The sequence below is a fragment of the Amphibalanus amphitrite genome, unplaced genomic scaffold (assembly GCF_019059575.1).
Source record: "Amphibalanus amphitrite isolate SeventyFive unplaced genomic scaffold, NRLGWU_Aamphi_draft 002085F_arrow, whole genome shotgun sequence".
NCBI lineage: Eukaryota > Metazoa > Arthropoda > Thecostraca > Balanomorpha > Balanidae > Amphibalanus > Amphibalanus amphitrite.
In genome coordinates this window covers 52,501-71,995 of record NW_024883578.1, presented here as the reverse complement: position 1 = coordinate 71,995, position 19,495 = coordinate 52,501, and the positions used below count along the sequence as shown (strand labels likewise).

The window sequence follows — 19,495 nt, the reverse complement described above, 5'->3', positions numbered from 1 at the left end:
TGATCAGTGCCCTCAATAGCAACATATGTACTAGACACTGACGCCCTATATCGCTGATTTTCGACAAAATGCGTTTTACTCGGTGTTATAGCGCTTTCCCTAGAAGCCCCGTGAACGGTGAAACATTTTATCTCTGACCTGACCTGTGACGTCATCGGTGACCCCGAGGTCAATGGAATTTGGTTTCCTTCGACAAATTTGACAGAGCTATCGAACGCCGTTTGAATTTTCCGGATCCGTCCAGTAGTTTCGGAGATAGGGGGGGGCAAAAAAATGCCCCCCCCCCACCGGAAGGTGGTCGGGAGGCCAACCGCCTGCCGGGTTAAACCTGTGTGATTTCAGCAGGCGCATACTCACACAAACAACTACACAAGCACGCATACACGACAAATCCACAAAAAAGACACCTACACAAACAGCACAGAGTACTCACAGACACGCATCGTTTGACAGCGGCCGGAGCGATGTCCGCGCTGGGAATAAATGAGGCGCGATAAACTAATTAATTCGCCATCGCCGGTCATTATTCAGTCGGTGGCGATTGTTCTGGACGAAGCAGTCAGTGGCGACTGACGTAACTGACGTGAAACTCGCCGGCGTGTCACGTCATGACAGGGACCCGATCACACTGTGCCGCTAGTAAAGACAGTACCTGCAAGATAAAGGGACGTAGCGAGGCGACATGCACGCATTTGACAGGCCTCCGCAGACTTTTAAAACCTGACTCCATTGTGACTGTAGATTCTCGATAAGTGACACTAGGAAATCGGGGCACAGAGAGGAGTGAATTTGGTATTTTGGCGATCACGCCTTTGACATATCCAGATGCCATCTTGCATCCTCAATGTGTGGCTCGACAGTTACGTCCAATATGCTCCTTTAGAGGCACATTGTTAAGTCTTTGAATTGGCGTTAATGCAGGGCGATGAGCTGATGCCGCAATGCGTCATATACATTTCCAAGATGGTTATGGAGTCTGTCAACAGTTGGTCGATTAGAAGGCCTAGCGGTCGTTAATCGAAGGATGTTGACGGTATTTCAGCGCTGTTGAAACATTCCGCCGCTCGGTGTGCTCGTCTCCCAGCCCGCTGTTTATGCCAATGATGTGTACAAATGGCTGTCATATGACCGGTGGCGGCTCGAAGACCATTTGTAATCATACCTCGGCTGCATGGAGAGTCGCCGGGCCGGCGGCACGTCCGAGCGCGGGAGATTCCGACACCACTGACCGTGACCGTGCGTGGGACTTATAAAGTCGAGCAGAAACGCTCTGAGCATCAACCATTTTAAATTACATCCAGCAGAGGTCACTTTTTTGAATGCCTACGTTTTTCTTACGACACGCGGCTCAAATTAACAAGGTACGGACTTTATAGCAGCCTAATCCTTATTTTACCTCAGATGTGTTTGTGTTTCGATTTGTCTATTTGTAAAATAAAGATTTTTACACAGTCCTTTGAATACTCTAACTTTATTCTTCTCTGGCTTTGTCTATGTATTTACTTTTCAAAGAGTTTGTTTTCCAGTTGCCACTGTTCCATGTAGGCACCATGAACTTAATGACTACCTTGGGCGAAAAAATATCGGGCTTCGGTGTTGAAACAACGTCCCGACGGCATTTCTTTCCCACCCGTGCCAATGCGGCTCCACCTGGAAGGTGTTCCATAACTGGCCGTCGTTTTTTTTCCTGCTTTTCTCTGTGGCCTTTCTCGGCTAGCCCTGCGTCTGTTTGCCCGGTGCCAACTGTGGTTTATTATCACCATACCTCCGACGCCGTGGTGGGTCTCCTCCTCTGGCCTGAGTGGACTGACCGACGACCGGTTGAACGGGAGGCCTCAGAGGGCGGGTTGTGGGTCAGTCGGTCACACGAGTGAGTGTGAAGTTGTGAAGGCAGGGAAGCTGGCTGGAGGTCAGAGCAACAGCTTCCGTTGGTTTGGACAAATTTGGAGAATTCCCTGTCGAACATGCTGCATGGTCAGTCTATTGGTTTCCTTATACGTTCATGCGCCAAGCAGAACGCAGTGCTAGTGGTGTGCGTGGGTAACCGTAACGAGCATTCACTCCGCTCTCCCTTCATGTAACAACGCACACATAGGATCGCTCCTGAATCAGTCCTTTCACGTCAGTCCCTTCACCTGCTCATTGGTAGGAGTCGCGTGCCAATCACCGGCCATTCTTCGGAGCCGTGATGCATATCGCCAATGCACGGGGACGGGGGAGGATACAGCGTTTGTGTGGTGGCATTCATCAAGATCAGATTCTGGTTAGAAGTCCAGCAGGACGAGGATGACACGGTGAAACTTTTCTTTTTGAGAGAGCACGAATGAACGAACAACCGGGTTGGCTGTCGTAAGATACACTCCCTCCTTATCATGGATCATTTGGATCGAGCCGCTAATAATTGTCGAATGGGTCATTCCATTACCTGTTTTAAATTGATAGAGGATGTGTGCATCGGGGCTAAAATGTCATCTCCTCTCACTCACTGGGGGATTGCCAGTCTCTGTCAAAGGTTGGTTTTATCATCGAGCTCATTCCATGACTTATTTCTGTTTTTTTTTTTTTTTTTTTTTGGTGCAAAGTTTAGACTTTGCCTGATCCATAGATACAGTACCTACTTGTTTTACCACTTATCACCAAACCTTACCCGTGGGCTGTGGCCGCTGTGGGTTGCCACGGTCCCCGAAATAACCTGATCATTGTCATTTTTCGATATTAAATGGGCCCTCATTTTTGCAGTCTCCTCTCGGAGCGCTAATAGTACGGTCCGATATCAGCGCGGCCATATCAAACGGCCGTGGCAGCCGGTACTTCAAAGGTGGCGTAATGGGCCGTGATAGCGGCGTAATGCTTGTAATGATGCTCCTCGGGAGACCGCCACGGATGACCGTCGGTGGAGACGGTATCAGCCAGATTGGATACCAGCGGGACCCAGCGGGGCTCCTCGGCGGGGATGACGCCTCCCCCCGTCCGACCTCGGGGGTCCCGCCGTCCCCCACGCTGACCTGAATTCCGCCGGTCACAGGAGAGGTCAATCTGCGCCACTTGCACGGCCGAAATGACCGCCTGCTTGTGCGGTGCACACTGCACAGATGGCTAATAATGGCGGAGAGAGAGAGAAGAGAGAGAGAGAGAGAGAGAGAGAGAGAGAGAGAGAGAGAGAGAGTCGACTCGGGAAACGGCATGACTTATGAGAGCGTGATTGCGGATGCAGGCACAGGTAACTAGAACAAGGTAATCGGGACGAGCTGTCCGAGGCCTTGTCTGCTGCTCTGTTGAGCTCCGATTATTAGAAGGAAAGCAAGGTGGTTCCGCTCGTAAAGCCGTTGGGTGGATGAAGTGTGTGCCACTGTAAACTTCGAAACAAGTTCAATTGGCTCTGAGGAATGTAATCCAGTGCATCTGTGGGGTCTCACGATTGGAAATGGAGATTGAAGTTGATCTGTTGCTGCGCCCGCTGCGGCGTGCGGCGGCGTCTTTGTGGATGTCCGACGTCTGTTTTCTTTTCACGAACCACACCCCTTGCCTTCACCATATGACCGAGCAGCCTCTGCTCCTCCGCGACGGCGCCCTGCACCAGCGCCGTTCTAAATATTTATTTGCGATCAGCCCCAGTCGTCGGCCCGGGCCGCCTCTGTCGACTCCGACATCGGAGCCGCTGGAATGCGACGATTCTCAGACCGCGACCTCTGCATTGTTGTGGACCTGTCTCGGGTCTCGCCTCGGCGTCTGGACTGCAGACGCTGCCACTGGATCCGCCGGCGCTCGGCACGCGGGTACGCCCCGGGAGGAAATCCTTGTCTCAGGTGACGCCGCTCGGTCCGGCTAGGATTTGTCGAAGAATGTCGGGCAGGTCGAATTATGAGCTCGGTAGATGTTTTAGTTGACCGCGTACCGGGACTTTTGGAGACGGATGTTTATTCCCTTGGTAGTTAGCGAGAATGCCGGCTTCTACTCGTGCAGGACAAAGTGCTGCACAGTGAAAATGCGCCTGCTTGTGTGCTCGGCTTCAGTGGATGGGTTTCCGCTCTTTGTATGTAGATGATTCCTTCTCAGGTATCATTATGCATGAAAGGTCTGAAGGACTGTAGTTTTTTTCTTCAACCAAAACAGCTTCTGGACGATAAGTCATGAAATGCGCGCAAAGTTACTCGATAAATATATTGGAAAAAAACTTTTTTCATGCACATCTTCAATCGTTGATCATTTGTAGGTCTCGGTCGATAGATTCCACTCAGTTGGTGGTCGGTGGACGGTAGTCGGTGGGTGGTGGGCGGTGGATGGTGCGCGGTGGGCGGCGGGCGGTAGGCGTTCTGCGTGTGCGTGTGCGAAATCACATCTCCCTCGGGCGGATCCGGTGTCGTGTCGTGTCGTGTCACACCGTGTCAGGGTCCGCGGTCGTCTCCGGTGTCAGACGGGCCCGCCGATCCAGCCTGTGGTTCGGTCCCTTCGGCGGTGGTTATGCAGATTCCCCGACCTCACACCTTACGATGCATGCTAACCACTACAGTTTGTTTATCATCGTTCTCTTTCTGCTCTTTTCCCTCTTTTCGTCACGACACGGTCCTGCCTTACCAGGTCACTAATCGTGCTGTCCTATGTAAAACGTTCTTTAGCTCAAAAACTTCCAGAACGAAAGCACCCTGATTCTTCGAAGCAGGGTTGCATGTGGAGAAACCGTAAGGATGCCTCCTCGCACGTGGCAACACCCTGGAACCGCTGATTTATGGCATGTCGTTACATTTCAGCGACGGGGGCCATATTTCACACCAGTTCCTCATTAGCCACACATCAGTCGACAGCTCCACCTCATGTATGAATTTGGACAATCGATAAACGTATCACTGTCAATAAGGTACTGCATAGAGTTTTAATGCCAATCGGTGTCAGCATTAGATTCTCACTACCTACGTTACTGCGAAGCAGTCTTGATGGCAGCTTTGAACCGTTCACATGGATCCGTGACGGAACGTGGTGATTTCTGATTCGACTCGTTGAAATGGTCTGCATGGAGGCGGAACAATCAGCAGTTGATGGAAGCTGTTGGCGGCTGATTACCCCTAGCAGCCTGTCGGCACGGCTGAGTTCACGGCTCTGTTCTCTCGTATCACGTCACTGGCCCACTGTGCCCGGCTGAGGTCAGCCCGGTCCCCCGGGGGCCGTCATATGACGTCACTGAACAGACTGGGCAGATGCCGGCGGCACCCGGCGCCCTGCACGCGGGGTGCTGGGCGCTGGGGTAGGTGTGAACAGCGCCCCGGGGCTCCTATGAGGTCACCTGGCCCTGGGCTGATGGCCGGAGCAGGATAACGCTCCCAGCCGGCGCCGGGCCGGGGCGGGCCGGACCGATAGCGGGCCGGCCGGGCCGCTGACGGGCCAGATTGGTGAATACCCGGTCCGCTGTGCGCCCTGACCGTCTACAACTGCCCGATGATGTGGAGACAGGAGAGGCTCTGAACAGAGAGTGATAAAGCTGCTCGCCAGCGACGCCGCGCTTTTCCTACGGCATCGCATCGACCACGGGCGCCAGTGGTTTGATGGCTATGCGACTTCTCATTTCCCCTTCTTTTCCCCTATTCTCTTCCTCCTCGTTTCCTCTCTAGTTATTTATAAACATGAAGGTACCCATACGTGAATGGACGACTGTAAGTGCAATACTTGTTCGTAATGTTGGCGGGAAATATTGTTCAGCGTCCACTTTCCCACCACCAATGAAACTTTTTTTTGGAATTAGTCCAATCATAGACCTCTGTATACCTCTGTATACCTCTGTATCTGTATACCTCGGTATACCTCTGTATGGTCCAATGAATGCGCACCTTGCTAATGCGGTGACGGACTTTTATCGGCTCATTCACAATAAACCTGACAACTTCGGCTGCGTATTTTTAGATCACCCGACAACGGTACCTTTAATGACCCGATAACGCGTTGAAAGGTATTCGAGATGCAATCTGAATTCCTCGGCCATTTATCACCGGCACATTCCTTCAGTCGCTATCCGTTAATCATGGGAGACGCTCTAATCTACCGCTGTCTTGTCGATGGATCGCAGTAGCCATTTATTCACACACATTTATCTCAGCATATCCCATAGGTTTGTATCTTGACTACGTGTGTCTTCACTTGAACATGTGCTAATTCCGATGTGTTTTACTACGAGGATTCTTTTTCATCTTCTATTGTTGTACAATTAAGATATTTAATCCTGTTTTAGCAGCACCAACATCAAAACATTTTTTTTTACTCAAACATCTAGACTAGACAACATCTATGTAGACATCCGCATGTCAAGAATGAACATTAGAGAACTTTGAAGTGCAGGGATGGTAGATAGGTCGTTTCTGTGGGCCCAGTGGACTGTGAGACATACGTCTTCCTCAGCTGCTGCCGCTCTCTCGTCATCACGCCGCCACATCTGTCCGCCCTCACGGCCAAGGCAGGCGTCATCACTGTCGTCATCGGAGGCGTCATCGGCGGCGTTTCTCGCCGGCGCCGACGGCAGACATGGAGGAATGCCACGCCGGCCCTATTTTGTGCTCTCGTCAGCTGAGACCAAGGCCGGAGGGGCTCGGAATAACCTCCCGAGGGCACTGCTGCCCCCCCCCCGGTCAACCCATGCCCACCGGCTCAAGTTCAGGGTCGTTGTCTAGTCAGCGATTTGGCCGCCAGAGGGTGGGCCAGCGGCGGGTCGGTCGGTCGACGGTCCAGGCCCGCCGGTACGACAGTAGTAGATCGGTGCGACCCGCTGCCGGTGGGTCGAGGGTCCCCGAATTGACCCGACCACGAGCCATGGCGCGCCTGTCCCGTGTTCTGCTGGTGGTAGTGACCACACACTGCGCCCTAGTCCGCGGCTCCGTCCAGCTCGTGCGTAATGGTAAGTAGAAGAAAGACGTGCTCAACGGGGCTTGATGAATAGTACCAAACCACACCAATGCGTTGGTGTGTTTTGCTAAGATTTGTGGTGATTCTCGGTCACGGGAAAAAATTGTTGCGCTGGACATTGGGTTTTATTTGAATGACTTCTGCTGCCTCCTCCTTTTCTTTAGTTGTGGATTTGGTTGCCATTCCTTTCGGTTCCATGGAAGTGGTGCTGTTCGAAATGGTACAAATTAGGATAAAGGCAGCTAAGTTATCCAAGTGGACCTATTTTGTCTTAAGAAGCGGTTAAAGTTAAGTTGTCCTACATATTTTGTGAGGAAATAATGGCATTAAATTATCAAATGATATCTGATGCCATATTAGTACCGCAATGGTTATAAAGCAAATGTTCAGTCACTGGAGGTTAGAGCGTTGTTACTGAACCACAATCGACAATATCCGGGGAATCACGCACTATTTCAGAAGATCAAGCCCATTCAGCTGAACACTCCTCGCACGCCTTGGCTCTCTGAATCGCACAACCGCGCATTAAAACGATAGCACGGGAAATCGTATCATTCGCATTGAAAGCAGCCTTCAGTCGTATGGTTCCGGCAAAGACCTGTGTCGGGAATGCAATGCAAGGGATTTGGTGGTCTTTGTTCATGGTGCACCCAGGTGCTGCAAGGCGAGCAAAGGCGATTTGTAGCATTGTTGCAGGATTTATGAGAGGTAGGTAGCGTCTGGATTCTGTCTGATCAGATAAAAACAAACTCGAGGCTGAAGCATTTCCGAACGGACGGTTGGAGCTAGATAAAGTGACCCAGTATGATGGCACGTGCGAAATACGAAGATAATCAGTAGTAACACAGACTTAACACTTGTTCGGCTTTCTAATCTCCGTGTCATGCGACAGATCTTCCAGTTAAAGCTCTTGTAAAACCTCTAGATTATAATCACCCATTATCTCAAAGACCATAAATGACAATCTGCACTCGGGCGCTTTTAGGCCGGCTTTTATGTTCCGCAGTAACCGGCCAAACGACGTCCTGCCATGCTCTCCGTACCACGGTGTTACCAGATCCGACGTTCGAGACACAATCGCGGATCAGCGTTCATTGTGACCCTGTCGGTGTCTCTGATCCTCGCTGACGTTACAAGTCTGTGACAAAGACACTGGTCGGTACTGTTGAAACAGACGGTCGCCGTTTTCTCTTCACTGTAGATTGAAGCAGGGATTGTAGAAGGCCGGCAGTTACTGCGGTGGCTCGTTGCCTTCTGTTCTCTGCCATCGTGGTCAATCAGACGGCCGAACGGTGATTGAGTTTTCCGTATCCTTCCTTTCTCCCATCATCTGCTGCATTCGTCCCGTCAAAACTTTACCTAATCCCGCGTTTTTCCTTCGTATCTTGCTCCTGTACCTTGGCATTTGTCCCTTACCTTTCACCCACGTGCACATTGCCCTTCCCGCAGCCATATGGAAGAGGAATAACATCTATCATCCATGCTGTTGCATCTTTTCACTTTGTCATCATTTTCGGCCTTTATCTTACACCTGCAGACATATCTCCCCGCCGCAAAGTATTTACCCGTTTCCCCTTCCCACAGTTTGGCGGTCATTGGTGCTCCTGCGGACAACTGCACTTCCAGCACGCCTTCCCCATCCTCTGTGGTCGCCAGGTGCCGCGACCAGTAGCTTAGTGGTGACTTTCCGGCGATGTCAGTGATGTCTGACCTGCCTGAGCCTGCCACCTACGGTGTTTATTTAGCGGCGAGCTGTCCTAAGTGATCCTGAACCTGCCGGGACCCGCGGTCACTAGGCAGCCGCGGTGGGGTACTCTATCAGGCCTGACGTCCGAACCCTTTCATCTCCCAGCCCTCTGATAGGTGCTGACGTGCCGACTGGCTGGCAACTGGCCTCCCGACTTAGTTTTAAGCGTCCTGCGCTATCAACCGTCTACTGCGCTGGCAGCGCTGCCAACCAACACGCATGCGATGTGTCGGCGCATGGCGAAACCTGACCGCGGATGTTGGTACTGGCTCGGCTTCACTTAGTTTACGGCGTGTTTCGGCGAGGCGATCCGGTTTACTGCGTGCTTTAGCGCAGTGATATACCTGCAGTTGAGGCCATGAAGGATCGACCGACATTGAGAGTACTGGGATGGCGCTTTAGAGAGGCGCATTTGCACTTTGATGGTTTAGGTCATAGGTCACCAATAAGTTGGTCTGAGCTAGTTCTCATGCCTGTGCCATGATCTAGATTGGCTTGGAGTAGGTATGTCGTACCTAACTGGATGCCCGGGACGTCCAGGGCCGTGTGGCAGCCCGTGTGGCAGTGTGTGTGGCAGTGTGGCGTGGTGGCAGTCGTGTGGCTTTCAACGGAGCTCTGTGAGACGTGACAGGCCCGAAATTGGGTACACCCGCCCGGAATTTATGAAGGGCACTATTACATGACTTTGGCATGAATCACAACAATGAAAAGACTGTGTTCGGCACCGTCCCGCGCTGAAAAGAATGCTGGCAGGGGACATATGCACGCACGCAGGCTCCCAAGGGTCTGTCTTTGCACTCGACCGTTTGTGTTGAGTTCGATAACTAAACGTTCACACCCAGCTATCAGCTGTGCTGCGCCGGGACCAAATATGTGTCAAGTGGCGTCCTTGTGTTTAAAATTAACATATCAGTAGTCTTTTCTTCCAACGGTTACAGGCCAGATGCTTTAGTGTGCACACTGGTCACACTTGTGTGTGCAGTTGCTCCGGGCCTAGTATCGCAATATGCCCCTCCATTGTTGCGAATAAAAGTCTTGGAGGAGTGCTATTTACCTTATTAAACCACATAATTGTCTGGGTTTCGTTATCCCCTGAGAACACCGCCTGTTCACGAACTCGCACGGTGGGTCGTTTTGTTTGCGAACGTCAGATGACGGCAGGTGATCGATTACTGACGAATGACGTCTGACACCGAGAGCCGTCAACGAGCGTCAGCAGGACTGATGACGCCTGACGGCTGACTGCTGACGGCTGACTGCTGACTGCTGACGGTCGAGGTCAGCCCACACGGCACGCAGTCGGTCATTCAGTGGAAGCGAGAGGATCAGCTCAGACAATAACGCCAAAGCAGGTTTTTAAGCAGCCTGCAGAATGACCGTGCTGGTGCCATTTGTGTCTTTGTTAAGGATTTCAGGAAAGAGGGCATGGTGTATTTGAACTTTGGTGTTTATCAAATACACATGAAAATACTTAAATACGGATTTTCATTTGAGAACTGTGCAGTGTGCAGGAACATTAAAAAGGCCTTAGGCAGTAACTAAACGTGAAAACACGACGTTTCATCCGGGAAAAGGTGTTAAGAAAGATCGAAAACTGCATAAATTTCTGTATTTTGATGTCTGAAACTAATAATGAAGCAGACAATGTTGAAACTGGCAGTCCCGATTGCTAATCTTTTTAGCCTTCCTGAAGCCCACCTGACCGGCGGCCAGCGAGCCCGTTCGGCCGGCCATCGCGATCACCGGGCCAAAACCGCGCCGCGGCGGTCTAAATCCGTCGGATCGCGGCCCAAAATAGCGGTCCTCTGCCGGCCTTCGGCCTGTGACCCCGGCGGCCGTACCCGGCGGCGGCGGTGGCTGGGGCCGGCAGGGTGCGTTTTCGCCTACACTTTAGGTACCGCCAGCAGTGCATGTAGCGGCTCAACGATGGTCAATAAGGAATAAACGGCGAAAAGAAGGGCCAGTGTCGATTATGTGTTGCTCTAATTTGTTCGGATTCCAGACAGACGTCAACTAGATGGTGATGGATGGGATAACAGTTACAAACTCGATGTCGGAATGCACTAACCGACAACAAAAGCTGACTGTCGTCAGTGACTGTCGGAAAATTGATAACTGTGTTCGTCAGGAATGCTAAGCTGATATAGCAGCTACTGTGCATTTCGTGACTGCATCACCACCTCTAAAAGAAGGCACCTCGGCTCTGAAAGGAGCGTGAGGAGGCTTCCCTTTGTATATCCCAGCGCTGAGCAACATTGATCAGAGGTGGCATGCACAAAGCGCCCATTCAGTGTCGAGCTGGGTGTGTCTGGCCCGTAGGAGCTAGCCCAGCAGCTGGCCCGTTCGAACCCAGGTCATATGTCAACAATCCATAACAATGACGGAATAGCGGTGACGCGCTGGACACTGAACATTCCTTGGAGGAAGAGCGGAGGAGTTTGGAGAGAGGGGTGTGACATACGTACCCGTGGGTGACTCACGTGACACCCGACCCACTGATGTTGTCCAGTGCCGAGTTGTGACTCACTTTCCGTAATCGATACGCGGGCGTAAAGCTGACCGGCACACGACGAGTGCTGCGGGTGTACGGAGTTCGATGTGTCACCATTCACCACTGACCAGCCGCAGTGCTGCTTCACCAGTGGCTGGTGGCGTGGCGTGGCCTGGTGACAGGCGGTGAGGCACACGACACCAATACATAAGCTGAGATCAGCTGTCAGAGATTCAATATGTGTACGGTGGTTGTATCGTCACCATCGTCACATCACTTGCATGATCCATAGATCAACTGCAGATTACTTTTGCCAAATTGTCAGGGAACTCAGATTTGTTTTTCAATAGAAAAACACAATTCTAAAGAATAGTGTTTAACCCACGAGTTGCTGGGGGGCGTTAAACGCCCCCACTTTTTTCGCCGGGCCATAGCATAAAAACGGCGCGCCGCAGGCGCGCCAAATTTTGGGTACCTGTAGGGAATTGATTGAAGTGTATTGTGACAAAGTTTCAAAAAAATCAGTCGGAAAATTTTTGAGATATCGAAGTTTTAGTGACGTCATGATTTCAGAGTTTTCGACCAAAAACGGCATATGTTAAAAAAATGATATAAAATCACAGAATAGACATACAGACATGCCGTAAACGCCATTAGACTGCCAATACCATGGACAATCAAATGGCTATCTTCGATTATTGATTATCGATCAGAATTTTCCAAAATCTTGAACTGAATCTTGGCAATTTCTCGTGACTACTTCACGACCATGATACATGCATTTCTTAAATTGAACTTTCTGAGCCAAACACGTACACATATGACAAAATGAATGTCACCATCGTGTTCTACGCCCTCAATTACCCATAAAACATGTGTCACAGGCTGCGAATATCAGTTTTGATTTTCGGGGATATGTGCCTACCCGGTTGACCTGACCTTGACCCTGACCTATGCCTGACTGACCCCTACATGGAGCTGACACTCTTGTAGGCCTTATATGATGGATTGTGCACCGTTTTGACAGAGTTTATCACGAGAACCGCCCATTGCGAAGTCCTGAAATCCATGCTACTGAAAGCCCGATTTCAGGTATTTGACCTGACCTTGACCCGACCTGTGACCTCGAAATTCAACTTCAAAATACTCATCTGAAGTGTCTCGTCGCGTTCTTTCGTTTGCCGCCTCGTGCGTTTCGCTGCGCCTATTGGTTCTCGAGTTATCGGCTGGGGGCGTTTAACGCCCCCCCCCCCCGCAAACGGTGGGTGGCGAAATACCCCAGCAACTGCCGGGTTAACTATTGACAACAAACCTTCGGTTACAAATAGATACAGCCAGTTTTCTGAGGGTAATATGGGTATGGAAGCGGTATGTGCGCACTACGCATGGAATCGCTCGTACAGGGACCCGCAGTTGCTTCTGTACACACTAGTATTTCAGCGTATTCTTTGCCTGTGACACCGTTGGAGGCGAATTGGGAAATGATTGTGTGCTTATTAAAACCACCATCTGAAGGGCTTTAAACTGATGTGCTGCTCTCCTAATTCAGTGAACTTTTTATGGCTATATCAGCAAAACAATGTTTCCAGCGGTTTTTCCTGCCCCATTCCTTCTGAAACCTGGAACCGCTTATTCCATTTACTCCTGCCATCTGACGATGGTCGTGCTGACTACTAGTTCCGGCGCTAGTTACTGCTCCAGTTTTGCACCCGGCACAAACTCAGGCGGCACCGGGCCGTGGCTCGACCATGGGGAGGGTCGGACCGAGCCGACTGCCTGGGGCGCGGTTAGATCGGACGCCCTGCTGGGGAAGGGGACGGGAGTGAGGGGGAGTGGAGGAGGTGGTCACGTGGTCCGTCCAAGCTCGCAGACGACCTGACCTGTCCTGCGCCCAGCCATGTTCCGTGATCCAAAATGGCACGAGAGCTGTGGAATGCCTGGAGGAGACGCTTCGAAAGCGAACTTCAGCAGCACTAATTTACCATATTCTGTGGAGATAAATTATATTATCTTAATGCAGAAAAAATTGTATGCCCAAGCTGTATAAGCTGTATCTTTTTAAAAGTTGTAAATATAATTATTTTAGGGACTTATAGGTTTCGTATACACAGTGAATTGTGTTACAATTAGCCGTTTCGCTGTTATGGTTACTAACTGAATCTAGTTATCCTTTTTTCTCACAGGGAATGACAATACAATAACAATACGAATAAAACCAGACGTTTCGCACAAAAAAGTGCCTCCGTCAGTGGCAAGAAATAAGTAATTAGGCATACATGTTTTCTTTCGATAACATCGATCAAGTAGTTATCTTTATTTTTTTAAAGATATATTTTCAACAGTTTTTTAAGCACATCATGGAAGCTTATAAACATTTGTGTATTTTATCGGCAACCCGGCTGGCCAGACCGAGACGGTGCCGCATTTAGTTCTCATCGATGTTAAACCTATACACTCATTTTTCTCCACTGACGAAGGCACGTTGTTGTCCGAAACGTTTGGTTTTATTCGCATTGTTTTTATATTGTCATTGTCCGTGAGAAAACATACTCATATGGACTGGTCTCAGTTCATATAGAAATTGTTGCACATTCATCAACAGAGATAAAATGAATATTAGCCCTCACCACACATATAAGTAGAGGTAAGTAGACCGCGCCCGCTGTTTTACACCAATAAATCGCGGCAAAGCGAAGGATTGCGACGATTCTTTGGTGCCCTGGAGTTAATCAATTTTACAACTTCCCGGAAAATTAAATAGCCCTTATCATTTTTGCGTCTTGTCTGAGAATTTTAAATCCCTGAACCAAATAACCTTTAACCTGTGATTATTTTTCTCAAGATCATGTCAGGCCAGAATAGCAATTGAAAGTCAGCGCACATCTTCTGTGTGTTTCCATAGTCGTTTCGTGATTAGCAACGTCACAACATGTGAAATATATTATCTAATGTTTGTCTCATTAATTGTTGTGGGTGCCAAGGTCACGTGAAACTCAGGTTAAGGTCATTTACTTGAAATGATCTCGGTTAACTTCCTTAAATTTACACCTTTTTACTGTGGTTTTTAGGAAGTGTTGGTTTGAAATTTAGCACCCATTTTAGCATTTGAAAACTAGGCATACTTAGGTATCAGTTATAATGCCTATGCAATATGATGCAAGGCTGTAAATGCTGGTTAACATTCTATATAGCCGGCAGAACGCCTAATGGGTGATCTGGCGTGACTCGTCCTACCCCAAATGCTTTGATACATCATCTTTGATCAAAGCAAGTGCAAATTCGGAGTCAGAAGCAAGCCAAGTCCCAGCAAACTTCACTTGTAGAAATTCTAGCAGGACCCAATTTTCCGTGCTTTTGGGTTATTAACCTGAGCTGGGAGGTCAACCAGTGACCTAGGATCTCAGCATTGACCAGGACATAAAAATAATTGGCTTTTTCTCGTCAGCGATGACCAGGACCCTCAAATCATCGGATTTCTCTCGTCACGAGCAACACGCTCTTTTTTATTTTTCAGCGAAGCTCTGGCTCTTTTTATCAAGGGCCGAATGGCTGAGGGTTTCTACGCCCCTCCGCTACATGTAAGACGCTGAAAAGAAATGCCTAAATAGGTGAGGTTTAAATATCGATTGCTTTTTAAGTGCCGAAGCCCGAAACACTTTAATTTACTTCGATAGCAGTTTTTAAGACCAACGAGCTCGAATAATATAACTTCTTGAACAATGTAAGCACCACATAAAATGAATCGTGAGAGAAGCGGCTCAAGATTAAGGAACTATGAGACACTAATATAAAAACGGCATAGATTAGAAACTGCACCTAACTTGCACTGGTTTTTAAACCTTTTCGTTGCAGACTGGTAGATTAAATTTAGGATTGATTTCAGCTGATGCTCAAATGGAGCTATTCATTCGTTCATTCATGCGACCATCCAATTCCATTCATAAAAGAAGCCAGTGACAAAATTGTTCATTTTAGATAAGTGTGAAATACAAACTCAATAAAGTTTAATGATACGGCAAATTTGACAGCTTTTATAATGAACAGACAAATAACTTTAACGAATCAAGGTTGCGAGCCCCAAATAGGGGAGAGTGAGGTATAGATGAGCCAAGGCGCAAGTTTAGCCACCCCATGTTTCTCAGCTCCTACCGGTCCTATGGCGCTGATTGACTTGAGCTTCCATATGCCGTTCGCTTACGATGCTGCAGTCTTTCACGTGAGACGGCAACGTTCTCACGCTCAGCACCCGGTAACATGTGGTATCGCCCCTGATAACTAAGACATGTTTGGCTTTAAAATGAGATTGTTGTTATCTGCGGTGCATGGATATTTTCCTTAGCGGGTGTCATTAATCGAAAATGGCCACGGGTGGGGCAAGATGAGCCATTTTCACCTGGGGGAAGATGAGCCGGATAAGCCATTGATGTCTCCGCTGTCGAAAACCAAACTGAGCTGCGCTTGTTTCTGCTGAATAAAAATGGTAGGAAATTGTTTTTCTTTGTTGATTACACAAGTTGTAAGTGATTTGCAGATTATCTGAAGGATAAAATGATTTCTTCCGTGATAGAAAACTTGACGAGTTAATGGAAGGCTTAAAACAGTTACTTTTTGATGGAGGAAAAAAACTTTGCCATAAGTATGTATGCCATGGAGTAAATAAAAGAGCCCACTCTTCGCCGCGCCCGGGAAAAGAAGAGATTCGCTTTTTCCATCCATGCTCAACTTTCCCCACGACGTGTCTCAACTTACCCCGCCCATGGGGTAAGATGAGCAACGTGCAAGATGATTTTTGACGTAGCCTTTCAGTACAAAAATAAGCGGTATGAAACATTTCTGGCCACCATTACATGCGCAATGACCACTCTGTCCGTCCAACCCGTAACGCAGAAAATGATCAGTAAGGTAGCCTGTAGCTTACGAAAAACAAAAGCGGCTCAACTTACCTCATTCATCCCTACGTTACACAATTGAGGGCATTTTTTAGACCATCACAGTATTTGTCAACAATTGTTGTTTGGGGGGCTGGGAGGGTGGTTACTGGCTCATACACTGTCCCCCCCCCCCCAAATAAAAGAAAACGAAACCGATCATCCGCGAAAAGAACTATTGAGCTCGAACCAAGGTGACGAATCGATTTATAGGTATGCAGGATGACTAACGATGCCACTTTTTGACTTCTTGTGTCAAATAAATTCCATCATCTGGATAGCACGTCAACATTCTATTTGACATTTTACAACAAAGGTATCTATTTGGCGCGACTAGCCTCATAAATGTTCTGAAACTAAAACCGTTTCTTGGCAATTAACTTGGACCACGTCATCCCAGCTTATGCACGACAAAAATAAAATAATGCTTCAGGAACCTGGCCTGAATTCGAATGTTTAAAGTTTACTCAAAACGGGTGTGGCTGAGGCACTCTTCGCTACATCTCGTGACGGCCACCATTGTGTCGCATTTTTCGGTAAGCTATAAGTTAATAAGGAAAGGATTGGTGAGTGGGTTGAAAATAGCCCCCCCTCCACCCCCTCCTTCTTCTGGAAACATAAGTAATCGAAAGATCTGGCGATGGTTTATCCAGCTCCTCTGCCGCCGCGCTGCGAGGCCTCGATTCGTTCGGTATGTGGCTTCCTGAGCGGTCCTCCCCGGAGGCAAGGTGAAAGGTCATGGCCTGTATCAGAAATTTATACGTTGCTGAATATTTTATAGTTCTTCCAAGGCCTTGGACACCGTTTTATTATATCGGATAACATTGCACTTTCTTGTCAATCAATACATTTAAAGAAAACTTGACCATAATCTTATACTGCGGCAATTGTAGTTCTGCTTACGGTTGCCTCTTTATGATACGGGCCACCACCACCTCCACTGCGCTGGAGCTCAGGCGTTCTACCCCTCCCCGCTACGGACCGGCCCTCGGGCTAGGTGTGTTAGTACTGAGCGCAAACCTGTAGTCACGTGACTTTCATTCACGTAGCGGGAACGGAAGCTATAGGCGATACCAAGGACGGGCTCTGGGGAGGCAACCGGCGCGGAAAAATAGCACAATTGTAGTTTTGGAAGAATATCTGTTGCGGTAAGAGGAATTATACAAAACATACGTGCTAGGAGCAAACATGTGTTATTCCTCCATACTTTGCGCTACATTTCCTTTCTCCAATGGCCAGCACTTAGCAAATAATAGCGCAATTCTAAATTGGTAATATATGTGTACAGTAGCAACTGCGGGTCCCTGTACCTGCCATTGGCACCGTTTGCTATCGCCTGCGTAGTATCATAATTGGCTCGGCGGGGAAGCCTGCAAGTCTGACCGGACTCGGCGATCGGCGCGACCTTGGCCGGTCGGCAAATCGAATCAGAGTCGCGGCCAGCGACGCCCACAGCGAAGCCCGATAGATGATTGACATGTGTTGGTACGGTGGCTGCCGCACGCCGCCACCGCCGCCGCTGCGCCACTGCCGCCGCTGCGCCACCACTGCCACCGCCGATAAACCCGCCGCCGCCGCCACCGCTGCCACCTGATTGCCGTCACCACGGTCAACCCATAGGTACGCTGTGGCTCTGTATTTCTACGCTTCATAGCTGACTAAGATGTTAGGTAGACGTACACCATTGGAGTCGGTGTAGGTACTTATATGTTCAGAAAATAGCAATGATTACCTAGATTATGTGGCAAATGCACAACATTTGCAACGCTCCATGGCTCCATGGCATCCTCTTGGTAGATGGGTATAAAGGCGAAACGAGTAGCTGCGCAATCTGGGATCACTCTGCACAGGCTGTCACTTTCTTGTGCATGTAGCTCATGCAATGACTGCGAATGGCGTCTTTGCCACCTCTGCAATGTGCACGCCCATCAACACCTGTGCTATGGTCTCAGTTTGTCCATCAACTGCTCATTGGATTCAGCTCACGGCGCCGGATGATTCATCTGAGCTTCCCTGACGACGTGGCTGACGGTCTGTGTGACGTGACCTGCCTCCGCCCCCTGCCGCCCTCGACTCGGCGCGGCTTCTGCTAGCTGTCGCTGAGATGTTACTCGGAGCGAGATCAATCCATTAGGCCTGCACAGGCCGATAATGCCATTCGGCGAGGATAAACAGCCTGGCGGCCGGTCACAGCCACCGACCCTGTTTATCGACGGAAGTGTATGTTTTGATAGTTCGCTCTGACTAAGTACGAACTGCACGGGACGCTGACACGGTTCGCCCCGGTCCGTGATAGCGACCTATCTCCACGTACGGTCATTGCTCAGCGGTACAGCGACCCGCTATCATCTGAGACACGCCAGGCGCCCCATTTGGGACCGTGCAGCCGAATCGTGTTTGCGGCGAGTCATTTGGCCGAGTTTTGGACGAGCAGCGCTTTAATGGTAGAGGAGGGATAACCGGTGTTGCCAACGGCAACCACGACGGACTTATGTATGTGTGGGGTCATTGTGCGGGCTGTACCGTGTTGGGGAGTGCCGTCCCTGTCCGGCCCCGCTGACCCGATGTCGCCCCTCCTCTCCGCAGCGGCGGCGGACGCGTGCGCCGACGTGTCGTGTCTATCGACGGCCGAGGGCACTTCCCTATCTGGCTGTCCGGTGGACTCGGTGCTGAAACTGGCGCCGCCGGCCCGGCCCAACTGCTGTCCGTCTGTGGCCGAGTGTGTGTGTGACCTCGAGTCGTGCCCACGGCGGCCGCAGTGCGCGCACGGTCAGCCCACCCTGGTCCGCGCCGGAGACAGGAGGCCAGGCAGCTGCTGCAGCATCTGGGACTGCAAGGACAGCGCAGGTGAGAGCGCCGCGGTCAGAGGTCAACTGGGGTCACCGGAGATTAGCCAGAATGAATGTCGGGAGTGAGGGGGAGTACTGAGACCCAGCTGAGCGGCGGACTGTTAGAGGCCGCCCGGAACTCCGGTCATGAAATTTACCAGTCACCCTGGATCACCATCCATCAGCTGGGGCGGCGGGTTCCGAGCTGCACAGCCCAACCTTGACCGAGATCATGATAACAGACCTCAAGTAGACTAGCATTGTAGCGATAATTAGACCCCTTTGACAGCTGACACTAAGCCCAGTTATGCTGTGTGTTCTCGAGTCCAATCAGATACCCTCAGCATGGTGATTGATCCTTTTGTTTGATTAACCTTAATCTGCCGCCGTTTGTTGTTTCTGTTTGTCGCCGTAATTTTGCTTACCCTGTACCCCAAACTGGTGTGAATACCAGCACCTAGCCGCCCTAACCCCGTCCCACACACCACTAACGCTCGGTGGCCGCGCCGCAGCCGCGCCCGCAGCCGCGCCCGCCGTGTCCGCGGCGCCGTGCACCAACGTGAGCTGTCCGCCGGCGGCGCCGTGTCCTGCGGACAGCTACCGGTCAGCCCCGGAG

At 50.1% G+C, this 19,495-nt stretch overlaps 1 protein-coding gene across 1 annotated transcript in view; it reads left to right on the top strand.

Annotated features, from left to right (window-relative positions):
* The first annotated feature begins 6,792 nt into the window (after positions 1-6,792).
* The window catches only part of LOC122376285 (cysteine-rich motor neuron 1 protein-like), a 15,724-nt gene continuing 3,021 nt past the window's right edge, over positions 6,793-19,495 (top strand). The window contains exons 1-3 of the mRNA XM_043356083.1: positions 6,793-6,877; positions 18,638-18,898; positions 19,392-19,495. The exon at positions 19,392-19,495 is cut by the window's right edge and continues 133 nt beyond it. Coding sequence (XP_043212018.1) covers positions 6,793-6,877; positions 18,638-18,898; positions 19,392-19,495 — 450 coding nt within the window. The remainder of the gene's footprint in view (positions 6,878-18,637; positions 18,899-19,391) is intronic.